The following is a 27,903-nucleotide window of genomic DNA, read 5'->3' on the forward strand; positions in this document are numbered from 1 at the left end:
AGTTTCATCGCTGCTACGGCGCTTTGTCCACGTGTGCAGCCGGTGTCCCGTGTAGCCGAGTCAGAATGGAGCGCCCCGTAACCTGATTCTCCTCATAGTGGCCCAGCTACGCGGACGCTTAAGTGGCGGAGTTGCGAGAACCACTGAAAGGAGAAGACAGGGTATCTTCGGTTCTTGCTTCGTCTTTCTAGATTTTGCTGTTCTTATTTCCTCTTTTCCTTTTTGCTGAAGTTAGAGGCCCCGCTGATGAACATGATTCTGCGTGGGCACGGGCTTTTAATGCGATATGGTCAAAATAGAAAAGAAAAACAAACAAGTGTCACACCCGGATGCCTAGCTCCAAAGAGGAGCAAAGCTAAAGCGACGACGACGTGGGAGGAGTCGTATCGACCGGCTGAGCCACGTGACGGCGACAGTGGAACGTCACGCCGTATCAAGGCAGCAGATGGATGAACGCATCGGGCGAAGAAAAAAGGAGGACGCCGTAAATAAAACAAAAAATAAAAGAAATCAAAGGAAAGAAAAACAAACAGGGGCAAGACGACATCAGTTGGGTGACCCTGCAAACGCCTGATAGGAAGGGCACAATAAACAACCAGCTAAGGGCACATTTGGACGAGCCAGCAAGTGCACCAAGTCTACGTAGAACACGAAAAAGAAGTAAAAAAAAAATCTTCGCCAGGATGCGGAGGCAGACGTCGTCCCTTCCGCCACTTTGCCCATTTGTTTTCTTCGTATCCTTGTGTCTACAAATCCGTGCTCCAGTTGGCGACAAGACATCCAAGGCACTATCCGCGGTAACCGGGCAAGAAAAATGAAGAGTCATCCAAAATCAATCAAGCATGCATTTGCGCGGGGCACTCGCAAACAAATACTAAAGAAGGTGCGCGCGTGATGTCGACGTGGCGCTAGGCATATCAGCTGCCGTCATAAATTTATCAAAGCAGAAGGCACGTGAGGAGCATATCGCCGCCATTGAAAACATATTCGCCCGATTTCTTGGTGTACAATAACTGCCAAGCCAACATAAACGTGCCAGTGCATAAGTTCCATTTCAGGTGTGCTATGAGAAACGTAAGTCGAATCTGCGTATGACGAGACTTATTCGAAAGGAGTATTGTTTTGCATTGCTATCCATGCGTATTATTATTAATGCGAAAGCTTCATATTTCCAATGAGGCAAAAAAGCTGGCATGGCCCGCAACGAGTGGTAACAAGTATCATCATCATCGGCTTGTAAGTTAGAACAAGCTGGAGTAACGTGACTTAAGGTGGAATAATGAATTGTGGTTAGGTAAAGTGAATGAGGGTGAATTAAGGAGTATCAAGGTGGATTAGAGGGGATTAAGGTGGGTGAAAATTAGAGCGAGGCGGAATAAGGTGAATTAAGGTGGAGTTGCGAAGGACACGCGACAATGCATGACGTCAGGTATCACAGACATAACTAATTAATTAGAGAGGTCATAATTGCTTTGGCTTTCAAATCACGTAAGGGTGTTTAAGTGGCTATCAATGTTTCGTATCTCATACCATTTTCAAATGACTAAAATGTTTCAGGCGTACATCAGGAGAGAGTCGATCGGGTCAACGCCTACGTGTTCATAAAGCAGGCAACTCATCGGGTGACGGATTAAGACGTCCTTACTCTAACGGAAGCAACCATGTGCATCTTCTGCCCCCTGGCTATAGGATCTCAGACTTGAAAATTGAACAGCTCGCGTGCTGAAAGCACTCTGAAGGCGAATATTATTTCACACAGAATATCCGTGACTCATGCACACGCAAAAGACTACTTGAACATGCGCAGAGCCTAAGATCGAATTAGAGGCATCAACCAAATCCTGAGGATCGTACGCGTGTATGCACCACGCTAGCTTTAAGCGCAGCCGACAAGCGGGGATCCGCAAGGTGAGTTACATTGTCTATCATTGTAATATTGTTTTGTTAGCTAAAGGAATTGACGTTTCTATTTACCTTCCTATTGCTTTAAACGGTCGTACATGCAACAATTCGCTTCGCTGACTTCCTCGGATATTCGGTAACAGTCCGGCAAAGAATTTACGCGAATTCATAGCACTTTTTTTTTCATTTTTATGTTACTAACTCGTGAAGCTGCAATATTATCTGAATCCGATTTCTGGGAACGTGTAACAGCTCTATTGTGCAGTTGTCGATATGTCTCAAGAAGTCCATACTCCTTGTTTTCATCGAAGCTGCGCAGCACAAATTTTGAGTGATGCAGAGCACCAGAACGGCCATTTTTCGGATACATCACTCATGAATATGCGTTTGCAGATGCCCCGTTTTGTTTTCATTTTGCCTTCTAGCACGCACTATATTAGTTTTACGTGTGTCTGCTTCAAGCCCATAGCAGTGCTTGTGTGACTTTTGTTACTATATTTATGCTGTGCTCACTTTACTTTCTTTTATCCAATACATCGAATACATGCATATGCGTCATAAATAGACATTTCTCATGTACTTGCCGTACATGCGCGTCATACGCCTACTTACACCTCTTTCATACGAGTCATGAGCGATACTTTATCGGACACTTTGCATACAAATTTTAATTGTGCCAGTACGAAGGCCTCACAGTGGTTCCTAAGCACTCAAAAAGCATTGATTGATTGATTGATTGATTGATTGATTGATTGATTGATTGATTGATTGATTGATTGATTGATTGATTGATTGATTGATTGATTGATTGATTGATCGATCGATCGATCGATCGATCCGTCCACACTGAAATTTGTGTTACCAATTCTTTTCCTTCGTCGTTTACTTACTCAAATGTGCATTTATATAATAAATGAACGATCTTCATGCACTCTGAATACGCATCGTTCCAACACGTCACGTGGTCAAGACAATGCAACGATTCTATTCCTTTTTTTTATGTGAATCTTCGGTGGTGCTAGCATAGTAGTGGTGCTTCAGTGCCTGCGTTGTCACCATCATCAGCCAGTCGTGAGCGGTGAATCATAAGATAAGGAATACATCGAGCGAAAGGAATCACCACAATACACTGGCTCTTGCTTCATATTAGTCTTAGTGGCTATGGTGTTGGGCTGCTGAGCACGAGGTCGCGGGATCGAATCCCGGCCGCGGCGGCCGCTTTTCGATGGGGGTGAAATGCGAAAACACCCGTGTACTTAGATTTAGGTGCACGTTAAAGAACCCCAGGTGGTCGAAATTTCCGGAGTCCTCCACTACGGCGTGCCTCATAATCAGAAAGTGGTTTTGGCACGTTAAATCCCATAATTTTTTTATATTAGTCTTAAAACTCCTACTGATATGGCGCATGCGAAACAAGAGAAACGACAGCAGCCAGATGCATATGTCTGTTTTATTATTATTATTATTATTATTATTATTATTATTATTATTATTATTATTATTATTATTATTATTATTATTATTATTATATGTGTCTAGGTGAGTTTGGCATCATGTGTTCGCTCCTGTTCGCTTAGTGAAACAGTTTTGACATATCAAACTTAAAGCACATGAATCAAGAAAACCAATCGGCACTTTTTGTTTGTCGCAGTTTCTACGAGCTCGAGAAAGCGGAAACAACGGAAAAGACGACAGGTGGTAATGACTAAATTTGCACGGAATACACATACATAGTAACCAAGGTTCTCTTGCGTCTCGAAAACGTTGACTAATTCTATGAAACCACATTTGATAGCGAACGGGACGTCGCCGAGTTGGTCGCACTAAAAAAAAACAAAAAGAAAATGAAGGCGAGACGGACGCGATGAGGCCTTGTCGCGTCGTGTGTATATATATATATATATATATATATATATATATATATATATATATATATATATATATATATATACACACGACGCGACAAGGCCTCATCGCGTCCGTCTCGCCTTTATATATATATATATAATATATATATATATATATATATATATATATATATATATATGTAAGAACGACCGGGTACCCGGTCTGGTGTCTTCCCTACCGCGGCCGAACTGCCATTTTTTTGTAAACCCTGACGAAGATCGGTCCACCGATCGAAACTGTCGAAATTAAATACTTGTTCTGTTTACCTTGTAGCACCACTCAAGTTCTATATATATATATATATATATATATATATATATATATATATATATATATATATATATATATATATATAGATTCGCGAACTTTATTTCTCGTACATCGGGCTCTTTTATGCATGTGCTTCGAAAGCCAGAACCCCTTGAAGATGCATTACCAACAAGCCCACATCGCAACCCCCTCGTGAGCTAAATAAAAACTAACTCCTGACAGAGCTTCTGTGTTTCCGTTATTGGTGTAGGCGTAGCGAACTCCGAAGAAAGCTCGTGATGAGCTCCGAGTTTCAAAAAAAAAAGTTGACCTAGAGTCTTCTTTACTTAAATCATTTTTTTTTTTTTTTATCTGAGACCACTGGTGCAACTACTATAGCCCCGCGTAGCTGCTAGCAACAGCGGGGAATAGCTGCACTCCTTACGCAACAAAGACAGTCGCCGGGTCGAGGCGACGTGCCGCAACGTTCTCCGAGGCGCGCATCACTCGTAGCCGTGTGCTCCAGGAAGGAGTGGGAGGGGGAAAAAAGGGAACCGCCCGCCTCTCACAGATAGAGGTAAAGAGAGAGAGAGAGAGAGAGTAAGGAGGAGAAATTGGAGTGAGAGTGGGGAGAGCGGATTAAATACCGCGCCCGCTGGCGCGCACTGAGGAGGCACTGATTCTTGTGTGCCTTGCGAGAGCAAACGGCCCCGGAGGGGGAAAAAAAATGGAGTGGAACCGTGGGCGGCTCCACTGCTGCAATAAGGTCTGGTAGCCGGACCTTTCATTACGACCCAAGTGGGCCACGCTCGAAGACTCGCATGCGCCTGTACCATGTCCGTCGCCGGCCTCCTCTCTCTCTGTACCTCGTTCGTCGGGCTGACGTGACTTCGAGGCTATCTTCCGCGATGTCGTATAAGTATATCGGCAATAAGTGCACGTTCGTTTCTTCCTGTATACCATATAAACGTGGTTACCTTTTTTTATTTTTATGCCGTTGTAGAGAGAAATGTGTTTTCCGAAAGGAGCGTAGCTTTGGTAAGCATGGTCACGTATCATTGTGACATGAGTTGCTGAGTCAGGGAGCGGGGGTTGACAGCGAAGAAAAGCTGCAAATGGCTCCACCATGCTCATAAGATAGAAGTTATAGCGTGTTGAAGAAAAAAAAATAACCTATTGCAGTTCACGGAGTGCCGGTACACAGGAGAACAGGCGCACGCGGTAACGTTGCTGCTGCATCTTGCGTATTTGACGTCGGTTATGAGCGTACAGATCCCTAATTGCAACAGCCACGTTCAGCGTACCAGCCGGCGCGAATGCGTCGGCAGTAAAGATCATTAACGTATAGCGGATGTATTTAAATTTTCCTCCAACTGCGAGAGCAACTACGCCGCACAGGAACGTTGCTAAGGCGTTTCGGCTGAAGAAAGCGGCCCAAGACTGCGCTACCAGCGCAGCTGTTGCCTCCGACGTCTCCGGTGTTGCGGGATTCGTTAAACTGTGCGCGCGCACGCGTGTTCCGACGTTCCGACATTCTTTAAAGCGTGCGCGCGTGTTCTCGCCGGAAGAAAATTAGAAAAAAAGACCTTCGCCTTGCTGACAACGTTCACGCAAGCACGGCGTGGAGCTTTGGGTACCCAAAGACACTTCGCTTCGCTATTTATAAAGCTCTCTGTTGTGTGAGCACAACAGCCATCAGGCGTGCAGTTGTGAACTGCAACTACATTCGCTAAGAATAATTCCCCTAAATCTCTCTCTCTCTCTCTCTCTCTCTCTCTCTCTCTCTCTCTCTCTCTCTCTCGCTCCCTCTCTCTCACTCACTCACTCACTCACTCACTCACTCACTCACTCACTCACTCACTCACTCACTCCAGCCCCGTCATTCGTGCTTTCCAGTGCTTCGATCCCAAACTGAAAACTTTTTGGGGGGAGGGGAGGGGGGGGATTCTAACGTGGACAGCTTTGGCAGGCAACTGTGGGAACATGGGATAAGTGCTAACCCGAGGCGGCCGCGCCACCTGTGAAAAGGCCTGACGTGAACCGCTCTCTCGTAGGCAGGATTCGCCATCTTTTCTCTTCCCGCGCGGCGCAAAATTGGGAGCACCGACGCAATGGCGCAATCACGTCGTGTAACGTTCTGCGCGCACGCACCTCTATGCCGGTCATTTCGCCGAACGCGCGCTCCCGGTGAAACAGTGCACTGCGCACAGAAGCGTCCACTCTGAACAGGGAGAGAAGTGAATGCAATCGAGCCTTCAGAAACTGGCCGCAGAGGGCGGCCCGAGTGGCGGGCGACGATTTGCGTATAGCGAACATTTCAACTGCACTCGAATGCAGACGCTCTGAAATTCTGCGACTTCAGGGCGAGTTAGTTGCGCGATCCGTCAAGGCAGCGGCGATAACCGTATTTCGCTTTTCTTTCCTGGCTTACTAAACATCTTCTCAATGTACGGGTACGTCCTAACGAACGACGGCGCGGATTAGAGCTTGGCAAGTGTGTATGTGTGTTTAAGGGACGGCAGCGGAACGGGGGACGGCATGTGGGGTGGGGAGAAAGGGCAGCACCCGCCCCCAAAAACCATCCGCTCCTAGAGATTTGTTTCCCGGCGGCGCCTTTACTCCGCCGGCACCCACGCGAATTGGGTCTCGCCGCCTTTCACAGCCGTTCGACGAGGCGCTCAGGGGCGGATTTTAAAGACGAAAGGGGAGTGTTTTGGGGGGCCCGAAGAGCGTTGGGCGGGAGGGGTCACAGGCGCTTTAGTTGGAAGAGATTGCCATTCCCCGAATAAAACGAAAGAATATATACGCAAAAATGAAATGCGACATTTAAGAATAAATGTATACGAGACCGTCGTGGCGTTAGAGCAGTTATTGAGTAAACAGAACTTATCGGACCGAAACCGGGGCCAGTTGCCGGAGATCGGTCCGCCGGTTGTTTTTCATCGGCCCACGCGCCGAATCTTCATATAAATTGCGTATACTGATTCCGCGGGAACAGTGTTTTCTAGTAGGCGCCGCGGTGCAGTTTGGAGAGTGGATTCGCTCTGCCACTAAACTTCGGCGAAACGAGGCGAGGCTTGCTTTAACCGCGCGGCACACACACGAAGCCAGTGCACGGTACTAGTCTCTTCCGACCTCACCTCACGCCCTGCTAAATTCTAGCTCAAGAACGCGCACTATTCGGTGCAGCTGTACAGGCACGCACCTGGGACAGCACCGCAACGTCCGGGACGATGCGCGAGTAATAGAGCGAAGCGCAACGTAGAACTTAATTTCGACGCATTTTCGGCGCGGGCGCTGAATGACGTCAGGACTTTCAATTTTGCCGCCGAAGTTGAGTGTGCTGTCACTGTAACCGATGGGAATTCGTGAGGGGTATCCGTTTACACCACTGAACGCGTGGGACTGAACAAGTGTAAATTGCGGCCGAATTTGCAGCGTGGTCGTCACTGCGAATGTGTCCTGCCGAAAATGCGTCGTAAATGCGTCGTGCGATTGCTTCGTAAAGGGACCCTGAAGAAGGAGGATATTAAGCTAAGTTGTACGAGTAGGCTAAGCTTCTGCATGATCATTCTTGCATTGAGCGGAGCCCTTGTTAGGGAAAGAAAGACACAACTAAATTAAATAAAATAGTATTTATCTTTACGCACGCGTGGCAACGCCGCCATGAAGATGCCTCAGCCAGCTTGCCGTGGCGTCATAGATTTTGACAGCTTCTGTTCGAGTCTATGAAAGTATTATTCAGTAAATATCAACTTCATTTCGTTCTTAAAGAACCAAGGGTCTCAACCGGCAAATTTCGAGCACTCTACCTGCTCCAAATCGGCCAGAATACGAGAAAGTATTTTAAATACCATAACGTCACACTGAAGAGGAAGGGGGTTAACCGAGGTGCCCGATCTTTATTTATCATATCGTGAGAAGCCAACAAACAAGGACACCAAGGACAACACAGGGAAAATTACTTGTACTTATTGATTGAATTCACACTGGACGCACGGACCCTGTGTTTCAGCACACACACACACAAATATACTGGAAGTCAGCTCTCCATTTTCTCTCATTGGTAATTACCTTTTTTTTATACTTCACGTGAATGCGAATTCTGGTATTAATGCATAATTTAACGTTTCATTTTTATGTGTCGTTGTTCTAGTATCCATGTAAGGCACACAGACTGGCACGTCCCGCCTGTCTTGGAGACAGCCTATGTGATGCAGCGGTGTCGAGTTGTTGCGGTATCCATGACATACGCAAATCTGCCGTAATAAACTGCATGGCCGACGCAGTGTCCGGTGTACCGGTTGTTCCACGTAATTTGAGCCACACTTTAAATATATGCAAATGCCACGTATCCGGACAGAGACGAGTTACGTAACGTTACTTGCCGTCGCTTGGGGATACTCAGATTATTATCTTTTTGCATTCCACCTAATTACGCAGCGCAGTTCGAATTAATTGTATACTTAATCATTAATCAACTTCGAAAATACTATATTTATAATAAAATTGCCAATGACAAAATTGCAGAGCAAAATGAAAAGCTCCCGATACAGCTTTCTGGTGATCGATGCGTGCCACATAAAAGTGTTTTTACAAGCCCGCCAATACACGCGAAGTGCCTCGAGCGTCCAGTAGCGCGGCAGTTGAGCAATCAAAACCTGTATCGGGAGTTTGTCATGTTGCTCCACAATTTTCTCATCGACACATTTAATCTAATTAAGCTATTCCTGAAGATAATGAATTAATGAAAACTAATTATGTAATTCGGCAGAATGCGCGAAATAATCTGAGCATCTCCAAGCGACGGCAAACGACGCTACCCTAATTCTGTGCAGCTACGTGGCATTTGCGTATATGTGTTTGGCTCAAGATAAGCGGGACAACCCGCATACGGTGGTGGGTAATTGGATTTTGGGTGCCAATTCCTCGTGACTTGCACGCAGACAGGTCAACTCGTCGCATAAATCAGCAGAGCATCTGTAGTAGCTCCTTTGGAAATATACCATGATTACAGTAATAATGATCACTGTTGTCGCGAGCGACCTTATTATATTCGCTGCAACAAAAACGCCATTGCATGTGCTACATCACCTTCCTATATTCCTCGGAGCACACCTATCGCACTGCTGATACGTCGCCGCTTGATAGACTTTTCATGTTATAAGGTCGCTGCAGGCTAGTCGCGGTGACAGGTTATACATAGGCTATGGTTTATCACAGCGTCTCTCTAAATAATAGTCACACCACGAATTTCCTGTCTGAGAAGTCACGAATATAGCAGCCGAACAGCAAATAAACGCTCTTTGATGCCGAAGCGTTGGCTGTTGTCGGACACAAAATTTTGAAAACACAGGCTTTCAAAATTTTAACGGTATGTCCGTTGTTGACACAAGCTTGCCGAGCTAGGGCGTAAACTTTTATTTTCAAATCAACAAGATTTGAGTCCGGCGTCTTTTTAGTGGGTCTGGGCACCCGCCGCGGACGCGGTTCCGAGACCTTGCCTCGAAGCGGCTTCCTCGGCTCGCTGGATGGCCCAGAGTTGTGCTGTCAGGTTCGAGCTGAGCAGTGCGGTCTTCCGTCACGACCGGAGGCTGGCGTTGAAAGAGACGGAGGGGTCGGCACTGCCAGACTTGTATGTCAAGTCCCGATACTCCCATAACATGTGATTTAGTGTGGCAACCTCGCCACACGATGTGCATCTGTTTGTAGTGTACATGTCTGGATACATGGCGTGCATGAGTCTGAGGTTTCTGTAAGAGTCCGTTTGTAATTGTCTGAAGTGTACTGCTTACGTCCTGTCTAACCTAGCGTGAGGAAACTTCTTTCTTTTTGTGGATCTTTTGTTCCCACCTTCGCATTGGAGGAACTTTGAAATAACGGACGAATACGGATTGTCGCCCCAAAGAAACAGACCAGGCGGCACTGCATACGCGGAATCCCAAACTCGTCCAGTTGGATTTTATTTGATTTTCCTTATAGGTAGTGCAGAATGCTTCTTGTAACTTAACTATGAGTCCGCTGTTTCTAAACACATTTTATCTTGTCTCTGCATCAAGTGGGGTGACTCAGTAGCTCTGCCGTTCTGCTTCTGAGTATGGTAGGACACATCGAGAGCGGGAAGGAAAGCGATACCACTGTTGAAGAAAAAAAAATTCGGGAAGGAGCAAGAAGGTTATGATTTTAATACGCACCTGTCAGCGAACAAACAGAGCGCTGCCGCCCATCGTCAGTTATTCGGCTTCAGGTCTTTCACACGCTCCGACACAGTGATTACACATTGGAGGCGTTCACAATGAAAACAAACATATATAGAACACCCGTTGAGAAAAGAGAATGAAAGAAAGATGCGCAAAAGATAACTCCAGCATGCCCGGTGCTCCTGCGACGCGGAAACCGAAGACCGCCTCTCACAGCGCGCGCACCTGCGCTTTGTTCAAACTCGTCCACGCTTACGTCGTCCCGCACACAGCGCCTTATCGAGTTTCCGCAGGTGGGTCTTTTCCGGAGCGCCGAGCGCGAGAGAGCGAAAGGTCATGCCTGCTCGCGTCCTCCCGTTGGTTCCGTGTTTCGCTTACTGCCGCCCCGGCTAATACACACGGCTACGCTCGGGAAAACGTCCCCGCTCTTTAACCAGCCGGCGCCTGCGTTCGGCTCGCTTTTAGACGAGGCGCGTGGAACGAACCGCCCCGGAAAAGGCGTTTTCCGGAAGTGCATCCCTCGAAGCTGAGAGGTGATCTTCCCTCGCAGTCGAAGGCATTGTAATTCACCTGAAGTTGAAAGTTCTAGGTTGAGAAAAAAAATAACACCGACGCATCAAGCTTTAAGAGACATATTTGTGCATTGTTAAGCAACTTGCCGGCAGTGCAGCGAGCCAAGCTATAGGGTGGTGGTGCGGTTACTTCGCACCCTTAAGCGAGCTTTCCGAGTAGTGAAGCTTGTCATGCTACTGGTAACGTTGTTATAATACTTAAGTTAGCTGTTATGTTTGGGACACGAAGAGAGAGAGGGAGATTGGTTTAAAGGGAAGCAGAAGGCCTGCTGACCACACTCTTGACTGTCTCAGAACTCCAACGACAGCTGAACATTGGTCGACGCTTTTTGGGAAAGGGTAAAATAAGACAGTGAGAGGGCTGAAAGAGAAATAAAGAGAGAGAGGGCAGTTGACAGCCCTGCTCACAGGAGCTGCACTCAAGGCGATAAACGTGCTTACTTAAAGGTTCAACGCAAGATAGCTTGCTGCGCCTGTTCGTATCTATATCGCGTCCTGTTGTCAGGCGAAAATAGGGGGCTTTGTGTGCTGGACATTGTCGACGCGACTCCCTCGATAAAATCGCGGTTAGCAGCAGTACAGCTTCGTCCTTCTTGTAACAATAAGTGAATCGCGAGCAAATGCTTTACGGAGAAGCGCACTTGCAAGCAAACTACGCTTTACACCGCCTGGTGGTGCAGACTTTGTCAGAATTAATTATGAGGGTTACTCCGCGCCTTGGCGATATCTGTTGTTCGGCTGTGTGCTGCGGTTACGGTGGCAGTCTTGACACTCCAGAACTCTCAAGGAAGAGGGTCACAGTTCTTCTCATTTACCAGCGCGTTGGAACTTTCGGAACATCCCAAGAACTCTTTTTGAACAGCCTGCAATCGGCAAGGCATTCGCATGCAACGAAGCTCGCACACTTTTGACAAAGACTGTACGTTCACACTGGGACGCTCGGTGTGAAAATCGAGAACTGTATCATGTCACCAATTATCGGCACTGTTTATGTCAACTTTTTATTAGTTATGTGTGTGTATCAGTGGCGTAGCCAGAAATTTCGTTGAGAAGGGGGGGGGGGGAGGGGGTGGCTCACGTTGCACCTTGGCCTCCTCCACATATAATTTGTCGAGGCATCAAATACATGAATAATAATGCATTGCCATTGCCAAAGATGCTGCAAACGAATTTTTGAACGCTACGCACTGTCAGAACAAGTAAAATATGTATCCTTTCAAAAAAGAATACACTCGTATGTCCCGAAAATTTTGCCCGAAATAACTGATATCATTGCTTCCATGTATTTTTTTGTCTATTTAATAAGTAAGGAAACTATCACACGAACTTTAGAACTATATCAGTTTGAAACGAGCAGAGCAGTGCATGCCGCTGATAGGAAAGATGTGAAGACCGTGAAATGAACAAGTTGAGGACAAATATTTTAATGAAACTTTGTCATTCAAGAACCTCGTTTACATTTTTGTACATATGCAACCGCCAGGAAAAAATGTCAATGACGATGTTCTTTGTTCCTATGTATTGCGCCGGAGCATCTGTCACCGGTCGTGTATTGTAATTACACCGAAATTATAGTGGCAACAAAGAGCACATATAAAAAGCAGGAGTTCTGTGAAATATACGACGGCGAGTCAAACAAAAGTGAGCCAATGAGAAGAAAGGGGGTACAGTATTTAAAAGTAGTCTCCATGAGAATGTAGACATTTGTCCCGCTGACTACCGAGTCGCGTGATTCCCGTCTCATAAAGATCATTGGGTTGCTGCTTCAAAAAGTATAGAACTGACTGTTTCGCGTTATCGTCCGACGCGAGTCTGGTTCCCTTGAGCGGTTTTTTCAACTGCCCCAAAATGTGGAAGTCGCAAGGCGACAGGTCTGGGCTGTATAGTGGATGTTGCAGCGTTTCCACCTTTGAACTTTGCCAGTCAACTTAAGCCACGTCAACGACGTGGGGACGGGCATTGTCGTGGAGAAAGGTGACCCCATTAGTCAATTTTCCACGTCCTTTGTTCTTGATGGCAACACGCAGCCGATCCGGCGTTTCACAATATCGGAAACGATTGATAGTCTATCCATGTTTAGCAAATTCGATCAGTTGTGGCCCCTGAGGACCAAAAAGAAAGTAAAAAACACCTTTCCGGTGGAAATGACGGCCTTTGTTTTCTTTGGGGCTGGTGAATTCGAATGTTTCCACTGTAAGCATTGCCGTCGTGCTTCAGGCTCGTAATAGTGGCACCATGATTCTTTCCCGGTGACAACTGCAGACAAGAAGTCGCCACCCTCATTGTGATACCGGATCAGATGAGTCAAGGCAGCGTCGAACCCCTCCCTCTTCTGGCGGTGGTTCAAAATCTTGGGCATCCATTGCGCACACAAAAGCCGATAACCGAGATGTTCATGAATTATGGTGTGAACTGAACAGTGACTGATGTTCACGCTCTGCCAGTTCAACGATGCGTGTCCTCGGCAAGAAGCAACAAGAGGTTTTCTATGTTTTACAGAGAAACCAGCTGTAGAATTACTGTCCCCGTTCCTCTCAATCACGGCGCAAGCCTCTACAACTTTCCGGGTAGCACAAAAAGCAACGTCCGCATTGAAACCTGTGGAAATTTTCTTAAAACGATGAGACAGTCCGTGGACGTACGTAAGGCAGGACTGAAACATTGGCGTGGCTTGTCTTGCTTCTAAGTTCGCCAGTTTCCCTTGAAGGACGAGATTTTATCCTTGGGAGTAGCCTCTTGGACGCCGAGGGCAGCACAAGCGCCGGATGGCCTGCATCCTTGAGACAACCAAGCTTCTCCTGAAAACTATGATAAAACCTGTGGGCACATGTCAGCGGCGATGTTTTTCAGTGCTTCATCGATTTATTCCACCAAGTATCCTTGCACCCCTTAACTTGCCACCTGGGTCAATCACTCAACATTCGGTTGGAGAAGGGTTAGCCATTAGACTGAGAGTAACGGACGGGAAGTGTAAGGGGGGAATTGCCTAGAGAGAGTGGTGCGAGGTGTTGGGATAGCCACCGCAGTAGACGCATGACGAGTATCTTCCGTAAATGTACCCTCAAGGAAGTGTTGCCCAGGAACACGTTCGCTTGCGCCTGGCGTATGAGGGTGCCTTACGCTCTGGTTGCTTTCTATGAAGTCGAGAGAATCTGCGCAGTCCCCTCCGATATGCATCTAACAACGCGCAGTCGCCTTGGACGGGCGTGGGATGTCGGAAGCCCAGATAAACAAAGAAATACACGCAGTAAAGCAGCCTTCGTCTTTTTTGATACTTACAATTACTGCCATCTTGCATGAGCAAGACATAGCAGGAGTGGGTACATAATTGTTGAAAACAAAGAAACATTAACGCACATAATTGGGTAGTTCAATATCAAATTGATCACGAGGCAGTTCACGCAAGAACGCTTCAATGTTATTCCGAAGTTCAATGGTGCTGGGGAAGAAGGAAAACCTAAAACAATCCAGAGATGGGGCGCTATAACGTGAAACTATTCGAAACTTTTCTATTCCAATTCTGCTATCAGCCCTCCACGATTGGTCAAAAACTGTTTTCGACCGCCATCACTTCACCTGTATGTCACGCCACGTCACGAAAACCGCGATAGCTCCCCATCTGATATGATGTGTACACACTGATTATGCATGATTTGACAGAAAAAAGAAAAACAGTTATTTCTGATTCGACCCCTTTTCGCCATTAGCCCTCGGCTATTGGTAAAAAGTTTTCGGACTGCACCCACTTCACCTGCCTGTCACGCGACGTCACAAAACCGCACAAACTCACCGCTTCAAAGTGACCTGTACGCGATAAATATGCTGTAATGTACCGAACGAAACTGAATTTTCTTCGGAATAGCCGCAGGCTGCCCCATTCCGAAAGGAATAAAAGATGGCTGCTGCCGATCGCTGAGACGCTGGCTACTCGCACCTGCCGGAGAACATGGGTGTATTTGCGTATAATAAAGCTTCTTGCGTGGCCGTGTAACATTTTCGAGCACTTTCGGCCCGTTTACCACCTCATTCTGCCAACTCTTCTTTGCTGAGGGTCAGTTTTAACGTCATTCTTGAGCTTCCGTTGCATGCCGCCGCGATTTTCGACCAGCCACCACAAGCTAAGTAAGGGAAAGCCGACCAATCGCAGACGCCGGCACCACCCTCTTCATCCGGTTATCGATTTTCAGTGCACTAGCTCTGCCCCAGCGGATCTCTCTCCACTTGAGCGTTCTCCTCGCCTCTTGTCCGCCAATTAGATAGGACAAGCCGCTCAGTGCAGGCAATGTTATTCGTTTTTCAAGCAAACATAAGTGACCTCCTATGAACGAGGAGAGTGTTTGATTGGTCTGTACAGACAATCCAGTGGGTGACCGCCCGGTGCTTGCGTCGGTGGTTACGCAAATTTGACGTCAGGAGATTGGAATAGAAACATATTGGAATAGTTTTACGTTATAGGGCCCATGGTTTAAGGGGAGCAAGGTTCAAGGGATGGGTCCGCCTGGTACGGGGTTCTTCTTTTAGTAATTTTGATTAGTGTACAAAAGTATTTAAAGGTTCAGATACATCGTAAACGTAAAAAAAAGAAAGGAGTTTGGTAGCAAGCGCCATCACCCCGATACAAAAAGGGTGTTGATATTATCACCACCCTCAGCTGTAGTTACGACCACGCGCGAAAAGGATCCCGTTGAGTCTGCGGTTCCGTAACAGCTTGGAAACAATCAGAACTCCCACGTAAATGCTGGGCGAATGAGCGTGATCTGCATACAACTTCGCACGTTTAAAAAAAAGATAATAATAAGAGAAACGTTTTATGGCCAGGCAATCAGAGAACAATGCACGGAAGGAAACCACGGCACGGTCGTTTAAGCAGTGGCGCCCAAATTGTATACAGAGATGCGCACCCAGATATAGAGCAACACGGTCACATAACCAGCGAATTACACCCATAAATTGTTTTCAAATGTGCCAGCGCGGGAATACAATAGCTCACAGCCGTGTACGACCGTTTCGCTCGGAACGACAGAAACAAACTTCGTGGCGTTTACGGGCTATGAAATTTAGCCTAGAAAACGCGACCTGACAACACCTCCACTTTTTTTTTTTTTTGGGGGGGGGGGGGAGGCGATGGTAAAAGGAGAGGGCAAGAATTGGCTTTCAGCAACTTTTCTGCCTCAGTAATGCACGGTAAGATACCTCTCACAAGCACCTTTTAAGGTGTTACCATAAAACTGGTATCTTGGTAATGTGCGGAAGCTCAAACGTGACATCAAAAATACGGCTATAAATCTCTGAAATGGACAAAATCCTGGGGCCAAATTCAGCGTTGTTGATGGAACATGATCACGAGGAAAGATTTTAAAGTGGGAGATCGAAACAAAAGAAATGTGGCGTCTGAGATGCGGTCGCGGGAGATATGATCTAGCGCAATTTGTGTTGACGCCACGCTTGAAGTGGCAAATAACGAAGGAAACAGATAATCGATGTTCAATGGCTTCAGTTTTCCACAATAAGCCTGTCCAGCGACACGCTGCTGTGGCTCATGATTCCCAAAAGATCCTGGCTTTTAGTGAGAAACTGGGGATGATAGCCTATAGGCTGACGGCCTTGAATGCTGTGATAGATATTGGGCGGGTGGAAGATAAGGTGCGGCGCACAACGGTAACGGAGGTGCCATTGCCACATACGCACAGATACACAGCCGTAAGAAACATATGCCTTTACATTGTTAAATATGACAAACTTCAATTCCCTGATTGTCGAGTGTGTTGTCATTAAACACTTCTGCAATAATGATTTTAAGATACGGTATACACCAGCCCGTTCCCTAAGACCGAAAAAACTGTACGTAATCCCCTAGACGGCAACAAAGTACGGAAGAAGAATGCGGCAATATTATGTTCCAGCCATATTTAATGAATTGCCAAAGCCTGTGTTAGAAGCAAACAAGGCGTGGGATCCAGATATTACTCAGTATTTTGAAGTTTAAAAGAACATATTGTACAACTTCAATGTTTCAATCCGACCCATTAATAGCTAACTCCGCTAATAACCACGTGAAATTTTCTGTGACCTGTCTGCCAGGCACTGCCAGTCAAGCCCTCTGAGGCTTTGGTAGGCCTGCTATCAGTTATATTGTTTTCCTTTATGCACACTAAAGGCTGTATTGTATTGTATTGTATTGTATTGTATTGTATTGTATTGTATTGTATTGTATTGTATTGTATTGTATTGCATTGTATTGTACTGTACTGTACTGTACTGTATTGTATTGTATTGTAAACGCTAAAGCTACGTGCAGAGAAGGACTATTTACAACTATAGCCCCTAGCCATCCAATCTGCTCCATTTCACCCTCGCTGTTTGGGTACCGTGGATTTGACATTGGCCATCTTATGTAGGGCGCATTAAATGTGTGTGAAAGCCCGCTCACAGGAGTCCTATCGCAGTGCGAGAGGGTTCGCCTGTATAGGAGGCATGACAAATCCTCTACATGCTACTTTTCTTCGTCTCTTGTTTTTTTTTCTCTCTATCTTTTAATTGAACAGTTCCAGTTTTTTTTTTTATCTCGGTCTAACAATATTGCTAGCAAACGCATTGAAACGACTGGACACACTGCCCATGCATGCTCTACTTGAACACCACTCTCACCACTCGTTGATTTACAGTGAGGTAAATGCACATTTCAGTTGCTTTTTTCATTTAAGGACTACTGATTGTGCAACTTTTTTAAAGGAGTCTGCTTGTGCGAGCGCCTTACATAAGTGGCGCTGCCCGTGCCCCTGCTAGCGTTCGCCACGTCTTCTGATAAACTCTACATCTGCATAATATTTCCTCTGCCCATTCGCCTCCCTCAGCGTATGGTAGCCAAGCATGCGCTTTTCTTCTGGTTCACATCTCTGTTTCTTTTTTTTCTCCCTATCTCTGTAGTGTTTAATGACATACTCGTGCACTTGGTAACAGAAGTGAAGTAGTTCGTCGTGGCGCTTCATATGCATGCAGTTGGCTCTTCTCTATACATGAGCCACGTGCGCTTTATCGCCGCCCCTTCCTGCGCATTGCAGGAGCGTTGCGGTCGCAGCGTGATGGGCCGCACCTGCCACTCGCACGACGACTGCTTCTGCCCGGGACTGAAGTTCTTCTGCTCGGCCGGAAGGTGTCGCTCGCCGGCCTCCAGGAAAGGTGAGCGATCGGCTCGTCTTCTGCTACTGGTGGCGTTACAATCCACGCCCCAGCGATGGCTCCCTCTGGATAACGAAAGTGCATCTCTAAGATCGTGCTTTTGCTGAATGTGGTGTGCCTGGGAGAGAATGCGGAACCGGAACCATATATATTGAATCGAGCTAGTTATAGTCACACATTCCGAAAGACCTTGACGGTGCTAGAGACGGGGACAAAATGCGCACAACAACACGGGCTGCCCGTGTTGTTTTGCGCATTTAGTCCCTGTCTCTAGCGCCGTCAAGGGCTTCCGGAAGTATTTAATAGACGCCATGTTTTGGACCCCACTTTTTGCGGCTAAAGAGAGGTCATGCAGGAAAATTCATCGTACTTAAGCAATTCATCATGCTATGAACCACAGTCAACTCATTTACAGCGACAGTAGCGGGCTACATCACAAGGGCCACCACCGTATTCTCAAAAACTACTTTTTTCACGACACATATGTCTGCTTCGTCCACTGTAGCATCGCTAGTATCGCCTGCTGTGGCCTCTGAAACATAAACACAGGCGCCGCCAATCTCAGTCTGCGTGGAGCACGATGCCCCGCACAAATGGTCAAGAACCAACGCTCCGCCTTACTGTAGCGGTTAGCGCATCCGGTGCGAGGCCACTGGGTTATCGCAGCTGGTGATGGTGATGATGATGATGGTGATGATGAAGGAGATGGTGCGCCTTTAAAAAATGACTCATATTCGCTATGGGGGATGCGCCAAGCATCGATTGGTTCTATTCGCAGTTGACGACTTTAGAAAGACGAACTTGGAAAAGGCTGAACAGCGAACGAAAGGTTAATGTGTAATGGAGGAATGGGACCAGATGAATGGGCGATTACATTTTAGAAGAAATAAAAAGAATGTTCATTTAACAATTCAGGATACAAGACATCTAGAAAATTTACAGTAAGAATTGTAAGGAAAGTAAGAATTACGAAAATATGAGTTTTGGACCTTGAATGGAATCACACAAACTGTCAAACACGTCCCTCTGTCTAAAACCTAGCGCCTATGCCCCAAGGCAGTGTGATACTCTAGCACTTAAATTCAAGCCTAGTTTACGAAACGGTGCATAATTAAAACGTGTTTGTGGACTTTCTTCATAGAAATGCCGGTAGGAAAGCAACGCCTATTTTCGAAAACACCTAAAATTTACAAGCAGTCGTCATATTCCTGTATTTAGTTGATTTCATTGTGGTTTCACTGTAATATTGATGACAAAACTTGTCTCATTTCCTTTCGTTCTTTTCTTTCTTTATTACAGTCAGTGAAGTAGAGATGCCTATAAATTTGTTATGTCTGAGCAAGCAAATCAACAAGTCTGACATTAAGAAAGTCAAATCTTAGAGTACCGAACAGAGTGTACAAATTCGCATTGTGCTGCATTACCTTGATTCGTTGCAGAAAATAGGTTTAAAGTACGGTAGGGCACCGCAGTTCATATGCTTATGTGCTGTTTTATTTAGTTGTTTTCCTTTGTTTTGTTTTGTTTGTTTGTTTTGTTTTTGCAAGAAATACATGGGTAAATTAAGCTTTTTATAGCATCATAATGAAGCGTGATTGTTTGGTTTTCTTGACACGTAAAACTAACTACTCTGCCATGGTGTTTACGTTTTAAAATGCATTTTGCTGGAACTGCGTTTTGGTTTTGATGTTGTTCGTGTTGATTGTTGTAAATGTACTTACGTACAGCACATGCCGATGTGAAACTGCATGGGAGGCAGGGACCTCTGTCACGATGTGTTCCTTTAGTCCTACACCTCCTCTCACATTTTCAGATAAATAAACAAAATCAATCCGGCTCAGGCAAATATTACTTTGGAACTCACGTCGTATGCTGTGCTGATCTACTTCAGCCAAGTGATAACGAAATGAAACCAATAAGATACGGAGAGGTTGACTTGATGCTTATGTTCGTAAGGACAAGAGACATGGGGAAAACAAAACAGGAGGTTGAAGACGAGGCGACTTGGGCCCTATATGGTAAAACTATTCGAATGTATTTTTATTCCGATCTCTTGACGTCAAATTTACGTAACTGCCGACGCAAACATCTGGCAGTGACCCGCAGCCTTGCCTGAACGTCCCAATCAAACGCGGCCCTTGTTTATAGGTCACTTTTGTTTTCTTTCAAAAAGAATAACATTGCCTACATTGAGCAGTTCTTAGCTAATTGGCTGACAAGAGGCGAGGAGCACGCTCAAGTGGAAAGGGTTCCGATGGGCCCGAGCCTGCACAGTGAAAGCAGATAACCGGATGAAGAGGGACGTGCCGGCACCTGCGATTGGTTCGCTTTCTCTTACTTAGCTTGCTGTGGCTGGTCTAAAATCACTGCGGCATGCGACGGACAGTTAAAGATGCCGCTAAAACGGATCCTCAACAAAAAATAGTTGGCGGAGGGGTGTTGTATACGTGTCGAAAGGGCTCGGTCACGTTGTACTGTCACGCAAAAAGTTTTGTTATACGCAAATAAACCCACACTATCCGGCAAGTGCGAGCAGACAGTGCCTGAGCGATTGGCGGCAGCGATCTCCTATTCCTTTCGGAACGGGGCAGTCTCCGGCTATGCAGAAAAAGATCCAGTTTTTTTGCGGCATATTGATGCATCTTTAACGCGTACACGTCACTTTGACGCAACAAGTTTTCGCGGTTTTCTGACGTCGAGTGACAGACAGGTGAAGTGGGTACAGCCTGAAACCTTTTGACTAATAGCAGGGGGTTAATGGCCAAAAGACGTCGAATGAGAAATAATTATTTTTTTTTGTTCGTTCGAATTATACATAATCAGTGTGCACACGTCATGTCAGATTGGGAGCTATCGCGGTTTTCGTGACGTCGCGTGACAGACAGGTGAAGTAGGGGTGGTCCAAAAAAGTTTTTGACCAATCGCGGAGGGCCAGTTGCCGATTTTGGAATAGAGAAGTTTAGAATAGCTTTACATTATAGCGCCCTAGGTCACCGGTAGGCGGCTAGCTCAGAGTCAGTGGCTGAGGCATACGGCATTGCACCATCATGCTGTGGTGGCGGATTTTCATTCGCACGTCCTCTTTTGTACTTATTTATTTGTACAGCCGGAAGCAAAAGTCTAGGGTCCCCATCATCAGCAAAAAACCAGAAAAAAACACTGTTCTATCACAGCCGTGCAGCGTGAACTGTCTCATTTGCGTCATTGGTAAAACAAGCGTGCCTACGTGTAAACTGTACCGTTTGAATTCAACCCACATACGTATTGGCTGCGATGAAAAACTAAATTATTGTGGCATCTGTGGTCTCCAGAACTTATTCTTTTAAAAAAAGCTTCAAATTAAATTCTGTCGGTTTAAGTGCCAACTAAGGGTACGATTATGTTTAGGCTATATGTGGCAACTCGCGGTACCAACTGGTACGATACCTGGCGGACTGCAGACGACCCTCCACCACGAGATACCCCGGTAGTCCTCCAAATTTACTGTTCTTGCTAGGACTATATACATTATGGCTAAGTCGGACATGTGCTCAACAAGCAAAACGCCTGCGATCTACAACGTCATGTTTTCTTAATTTTGTTTTTCTAGTGTGCATCGGGCGCAAGCGTAGCCTCCAGAGTGTTGACTTAATGATCTGCCTCTAACCACCGTGAAGCAGGTCCCGCTGGTTCCACCTTCGTAGAGAGTTTTAGCTGAACGTCGCATGCGGTCCGCTCCGTTTTCATGCTACGTGCACACACACTGCATTTACATGCTTTGACTTCGCATTTCTTGAAGAGCGCGTCTCCCAGGGACGCGAGAAATCCTCGGCCAGCGTTGCTGCAAAACGACGAAGAAGTTAAGTGAATGCACAGACGCGCACGGCTCAGTCGTCCCGGTAGCGGAGTGACGGCACCGTTCCATCTTGAGGAGCCGCACAGACAAAAAACTTTTTTTTATCTGTATTCGGCCCCTGAAGCGTTGGCGTCGACATACGGGTGCCAGAATCGAGAACCCATGGGGCGATACTTATGCAGCAATTATTCTCGCTTTGTATTCTTGTTGCCCTTCATCATTGGCTGGCAGGATGCCACGCCCAAGTTGTCGTCGGTATATCAGCTGAATCGCGTGTGATAGGAAAACAATATATTCGGCGAAAGGAATCCTTGCACAACGCGACACCGGCACTTCTTTTGCTTTCGACACGGTTTCCGTGCAACGAAAAGGTTCTTCACACCGCTACTCCCACCCGTATTCCCGAAAGTTTTCTCTCCTAAAAGCGCTTCCTCACTGCGCTTGCTCAGGCTCCCGCCAATCAGGATAGACGTGTGAGTGATGACGAAAGGAGCATCGCGGCAATGGCAAATCCTGAAGAGCCCTCCCAAATGTTTTGCGAATGCAGCGTGCTCTATAGAGTTGGTGGGCTCGTGTAGATGGTCTTTCTCCTTTATAAATTTCTTGAAGCTGCTCCGAAATGTGCAAAATGCATGGAGGGCAGCCACACAACAAGGCGCGTTTGCTGGTAAACAGCCCCCGGCCTCCTCAATTTTCCGCGAATAGCCTCTTCCTACACGTCATCCTGCTGTTGGAACCGCTTTACCATTCCCGCCATTCAGTCGGTCTGGCCGCCATGCGCGTCCTCCTTGGCACATTCCTTACAGCTGCTCTCCCGCTTCCTTATGCCCCACTTGAGGCGTTGTACGAAATTCCGGAGCGCGGTATACTGTCGAGGCAACCTATAACCGAAGGAAGAGCGCGCGCAAAACGGGGGCGTTTTCTGCCAGCTGTCGCCGCCAGGGTTCGTAATCGTGCAAGGCCTCCTGTCTGCTTATTTTTAGCGTTCTCGAAGCGGGTCCCCTGTACAATGACGCCTGCTGACGCCTTCTGGCTCTGCGTTCCACCGCGAAAACCTAATATACCCGCTGGGGCGCATTCTCAGGCCAACTAAGGCGCGTGACGCTTCCATCATTCATTCAGTCATCGCTTCTTTGCTTTCTTTCTTGTTTCTTTGCTTGCTTGCTTGCCTGCTTGCTTGCTTGCTTGCTTGCTTGCTTGCTTGCTTGCTTGCTTGCTTGCTTGCTGGCTGGCTGGCTGGCTGGCCTGCTGGCTTGCTTGCTGGCTTGCTTGTTTGTTTGTTTGGAAACGTCCTCTATACACCCTATTTGCACTTCTGCTATCCGCATGTTTTGAGACCTGTGACTCTATATAGGGTATAGGACGGGATACAGAATGAAACAAGTTATACGATGGGACGGCGTAGCACATCGCAGGAGGAGATACGACAGGAATAGAAAATCCGGGATGGGACACGGTAGTACAAATTCGTATAAGAGAGAATAAAATGGGATAGGTTGTAATAAAGCACAGGGCAAATTAGGATAGTATAAAGATTACTATATTTCGATAGCAACATTATGGTTATCGGGCGGAATGAATGAATGCGTCGAAACCGGGCGAGGCACGGCGAACATATATACATTGGAAACAACTTTCTATAAGGGCGCCGCTTAACGTTTACGAAAATATGAGCTAACTGGCGGTTCTTCGATTATTAGAAAAATGTTTGTAAAAAGGTAGTAACGGGTGTAGTTACTAACTTTACTTCCCGTTACTACCTATGAACTAGCTGTTTGTACTACCTTCGATAATTAAGGCTTAGTAGTTGCTGCCTTTGCTAAGCAGTTTCTAGGTTTCACAGACAAGTTAGTAAAAGGTCTCACCAGCCCGTCTCACCCATAGTCTATTATGATGTGTAGCGGCTGTCTTAATGCGATGTTTATATAAACTATAGCCCCTATGATTATGTTGGGATACTAGTTATGTGCTGCGTTGTGGCGGGCATAAAGGCGCATTGAAAATTATACAAACATACGTTGATATATTTCTTCGTGCATCCAAATACATAAGTGTCCGCCAGTGCTACTTGTGCTTCCAAAGCTAATATATAATGATAACGTCGGTGAGCGAGACGTGTAACCTATAGCATCTCTATCAGTGCATTATGGCATGCGTTGTTCCCTTTTAGTCATTTGCTTATTTCTGTACAGTGCAGTTTATTACATGCAACTTAATGATCCCGCCCCGTACGTGCCATCATTTTAATCGTGCTACAGACTGAGTGACAACTTGGTACTTACTGTTTCTACCTCTTTCTTTGCGGTGTAAGTGACGCCTGTCCGCATAACAGGCCCCACCAATTTATGCAGGTAGCAGATGCCACTGTACCACTTACGTTGCTATGTATGTTTCGTGAACTTAGTACCTCTGCTAGTCGTATCAACCAACTCCTTTGGATAGTTAATGCTACTACCTGCGCCATTACTGTATACCTACGGTTACTGGCATCTTGGTAAACTTTGTGACGGACCGTTACTACGTTTTAGTAACTGGCAACACCTTTTTTTTTCTTTAAGTGTGTTCTTGCGTCGCGTTCCAGAGTAATGCGGTCGCCGCGGTTGGTGACCGAACCCGCGACATCACGCGGCCGCGGAGCCAACGCGGCGAGTTATGGCTAGCCTTGCAAAAGGCACGTGACGCATCTATAACGCTGGCTTATCTTCAGCTGTCATGGCTAGAAGGTCTTGCCGCGTGCAGTGGCCTGCGTAGCTACCCCGACAACTTCAAAAGATGTACTTCGGTATTGGCCATGGCCTCATATTAGCGCTTAAATTTCGAATAGAGGCCGCATTTCGCGCTCATGTATAAGTGGTTCCAGGACTGAGCCTGCTCTTCACAACAACAACAACAACAACAACAACAACAACAACAACAACAACAACAAAAACAACGATGATGATGATGATGATGATGATGATGATGATGATGATGATGATGATGATGATGATGATGATGATATAAGTAGCGGAATTCCTTGACAGTCGGCTTTGCCGAAAAAGAAGTGCGCACTCTATTGCGTATTTAATGTACTGGGCATCTTTTTCTACGTTTTGAAACGAAGGAAACGCTCATCAAGGCTCGAGCTCGTGTATATATGTGCATAATCCCTCATGTAATACGGCAGCACTAATTTATGAAGTTATGATTAGCTGCGAACGATGAGTGAAGGAAACCTGCGGGTTTCTGTGCTGGCGCGCTGCTGAAGCTTGTCACTGTCTTTGTTGCCCGCTAAACATAGCGGGCTACTTTTAATCGGCCTTTCAGAGCCTATACTTACAGACGGCGAAATAGTCTATAATAGGTCTTTTACATCACTGCCTTCCTAGTTCATCCTGCTGCATTAAAAAAGTAGCGATGTCGCTCACTGCCACGGCAGTCAAGAAACAGGCTGGCCTCTTAATATATCGCACAAAGCAGCCATCGGTTTAAACCCCAGGGGACAGCTTGTACGCATAACGCGGCCTCGTTGCTTTGTCCTTAGCGAAACTCGGATATTCTTATACCTTTTATTCCCTTTCACCATCAATCCTCTTCTATCAGTTTTAGTTCTGCCGAAGGTTACTTTATATAGCCCACTCTCTCTCTGTCAGCATAGTAGCCCCTGATTACGCCTTTCATGTTCAACCAAATTAGTATTACGGGAGCGCTCGAGGTGCCGACACGAAAGGTAAATTTCCTCCTGTACATATCTGTGCTACTATAAAGATAGCGCCAATTTTTCATTCAACCATTAATTCATTCATTGGGTTTAACGTCTCAACACAACACTGTGGTTAAGAGAGACACCGTATTGGAGGGTCCTAAATTCATTTTGATTACCGGGGGTTCCTTAACGTGCGCGCAAAGTTATGTTCACTGGATCCTTTGCATTCTGCCTCCTTAAAAAAAAAAAAAAACTTGGAGGACGCTCAAGCTTCTCCTTTAAGAGTGGAGCGCGATAACATTGAAATCTTCCTGACTGCTTCTCACGCTTCCCGTCAACAGCAGCTTACGTAACCGCAATGTTTGCCGGGAAACGCTGGCGGCTAACGCTATGCGCGAAGGCGAGACTTCTGGCCGAAACATGGCCTCTCACGTGGGCCGTTCTTGGAGGTAGTGCACAGCCGCATCAAAATATTTACATCATTTTCAGGTTTCTCTTATTTTTTCACACATTTAATATTTCAGTCTGAGAAGATTTAACGTGAAAGGCATGCGCTGTCGGTGTTTAATTTCGTTTCATTAGATTTGTTTGTGGGCTGTCATTCACAAAATACAGAGGAATAACTTTGTCAAGGTTATAAGACGAGGCGCGAGCAACATTAGTGATATAATTGTGTGGAAATATACCCCGCGTATACCGGATGTCATACAGCAAGGCGTGGCATATACATGTATACCTAAATATATACGGAAATTTTTGCTCGTGGGGCGTCAACCCCGGCTACGATGCCGACACCGGATTTTCTGCGACACGGGGCCACACGTTAAAAGTGTGGCTACCACTGCCGGGGATCGAGCTCGCGACCTCGTGATCCGCAACAGAACGCCATAGCCACTTGGACACTACGGGTATAGTAACAGGACAGTAAAAGAGAGCAAGGACAGCCGCACCCCCCGAAAGCACAACGAACACCGCAGCTGGCCTTGAGCAGTCTACATACTGCCTTGGTCAACGTTGCGCCTGCAGCAAAGCGATAGTTTAAACTGGCTGCGCTGTAAAGAGCGTTTTATGCCGGTAACGATACACCATCAAGAGTTCGACCGCAGCAGTCCCAGAGCTCTTCCGCTGGCTCGATCATTGCGTGAACTGTTCGTTGCTATGAAAACAAAGCAATTAACGCAGATGCAGCGGCACAAAAGCGTAAGCAGACAAGCGTATACATGCATGCAGTGGTCAGCTCGGCTGTACACGTGCAGGCTTTGTGCCACAGGGTATAGGTGGGAGGGGGGGGGGGGGATCGGTCAGATAACGGTTTTCTATATCTGTCTAGGCAACCTGGAGAGTGCGCGTCCCAAATTGGATTTCACATAAAGTATTTCACATACAGATTTCACATACAGCATACAGAACACGAAATGCTGTCCAATATGAGCTACGCTGTAGTGCTAACGAGCCAGCGATGAACATCAAGAATGCTCGCGCGGTAATTGCTGGCATAAGCGGGCGGTTCACTGCCCAAGCGCCCGAAATGGAGAAGAAGAGGTTTTAATAAAGAGAATGACCGAGAGGTCGTCGGGAAGAGCGCGCACAAGAGGTGGCCATTGCACTCATAATTAACCAGCATCTGCGCACGACTCTGTGATGAGAAACGACACTTTCGAGATTTCATCAAGCAAGGCACGTATCGTTTACGTTCTTGCATAGCGTTTCTTATCGTCGTTTTGTTCTGTCTTCATTTCTTTTCTTTTATTTTATATAGCTTTAAACGTCTGAACACGTCCTTCGCCGACTGATGCTACTGTTGCCAACTACGAGCCCTTAATGAGGTTGACTCTTCGGCGCTATATATAGCCGCACTCTGGAGTAATTACACTGGCCAGCCCTTAATTCTCGCCGGAACTTCTCTTTCAGAGTACCGCTAACTGCTACGATGCCTTAGGCATGGTGCCATCGCTCCGAAGTGCGCTTTTGCGCCGGCTCGTCTGGGCGCGGTAGTATTAAAGCAAAGCGCACCGCAAAGGTCGCCGGCTACACCTATACTTGCAAAAAGCCCTACACCACCCACTCCTTTACCGTGATGCGGCTGACGTCAACTGAAATTGAGTTAGAACGCCTCGCTATTGATGCACGTTGCTCTCCAGCGCATCTGAAGAACTCATTTTGTTAGCGAAAAAAAAAGCTGTATAGTATTGGCCATAATGCGAAGCAGGGATGCGACGGTAAGCGCCCAATTTATGCGCAGTACAATCATTCTACTATTCCTTACAGTATTGGTTGGAGTGAACCGAGATTTGCATGCTCGCGACGTGAGAATAAGGAGAAAACTTTAATCGGTATGTATAGCTACGTTTACATGAACCCGATAGGGACGGG

General features: G+C 46.4%; 1 protein-coding gene across 1 annotated transcript in view; it reads left to right on the forward strand.

The window, feature by feature from the left end:
• Nucleotides 1–27,903, forward strand: part of LOC135910794 (uncharacterized) — a 186,642-nt gene that overhangs the window by 102,790 nt on the left and 55,949 nt on the right. The window contains exon 4 of the mRNA XM_065442892.2: nucleotides 17,893–18,010. Coding sequence (XP_065298964.2) covers nucleotides 17,893–18,010 — 118 coding nt within the window. The remainder of the gene's footprint in view (nucleotides 1–17,892; nucleotides 18,011–27,903) is intronic.

This window comes from Dermacentor albipictus, chromosome 5, assembly GCF_038994185.2.
Source record: "Dermacentor albipictus isolate Rhodes 1998 colony chromosome 5, USDA_Dalb.pri_finalv2, whole genome shotgun sequence".
NCBI lineage: Eukaryota > Metazoa > Arthropoda > Arachnida > Ixodida > Ixodidae > Dermacentor > Dermacentor albipictus.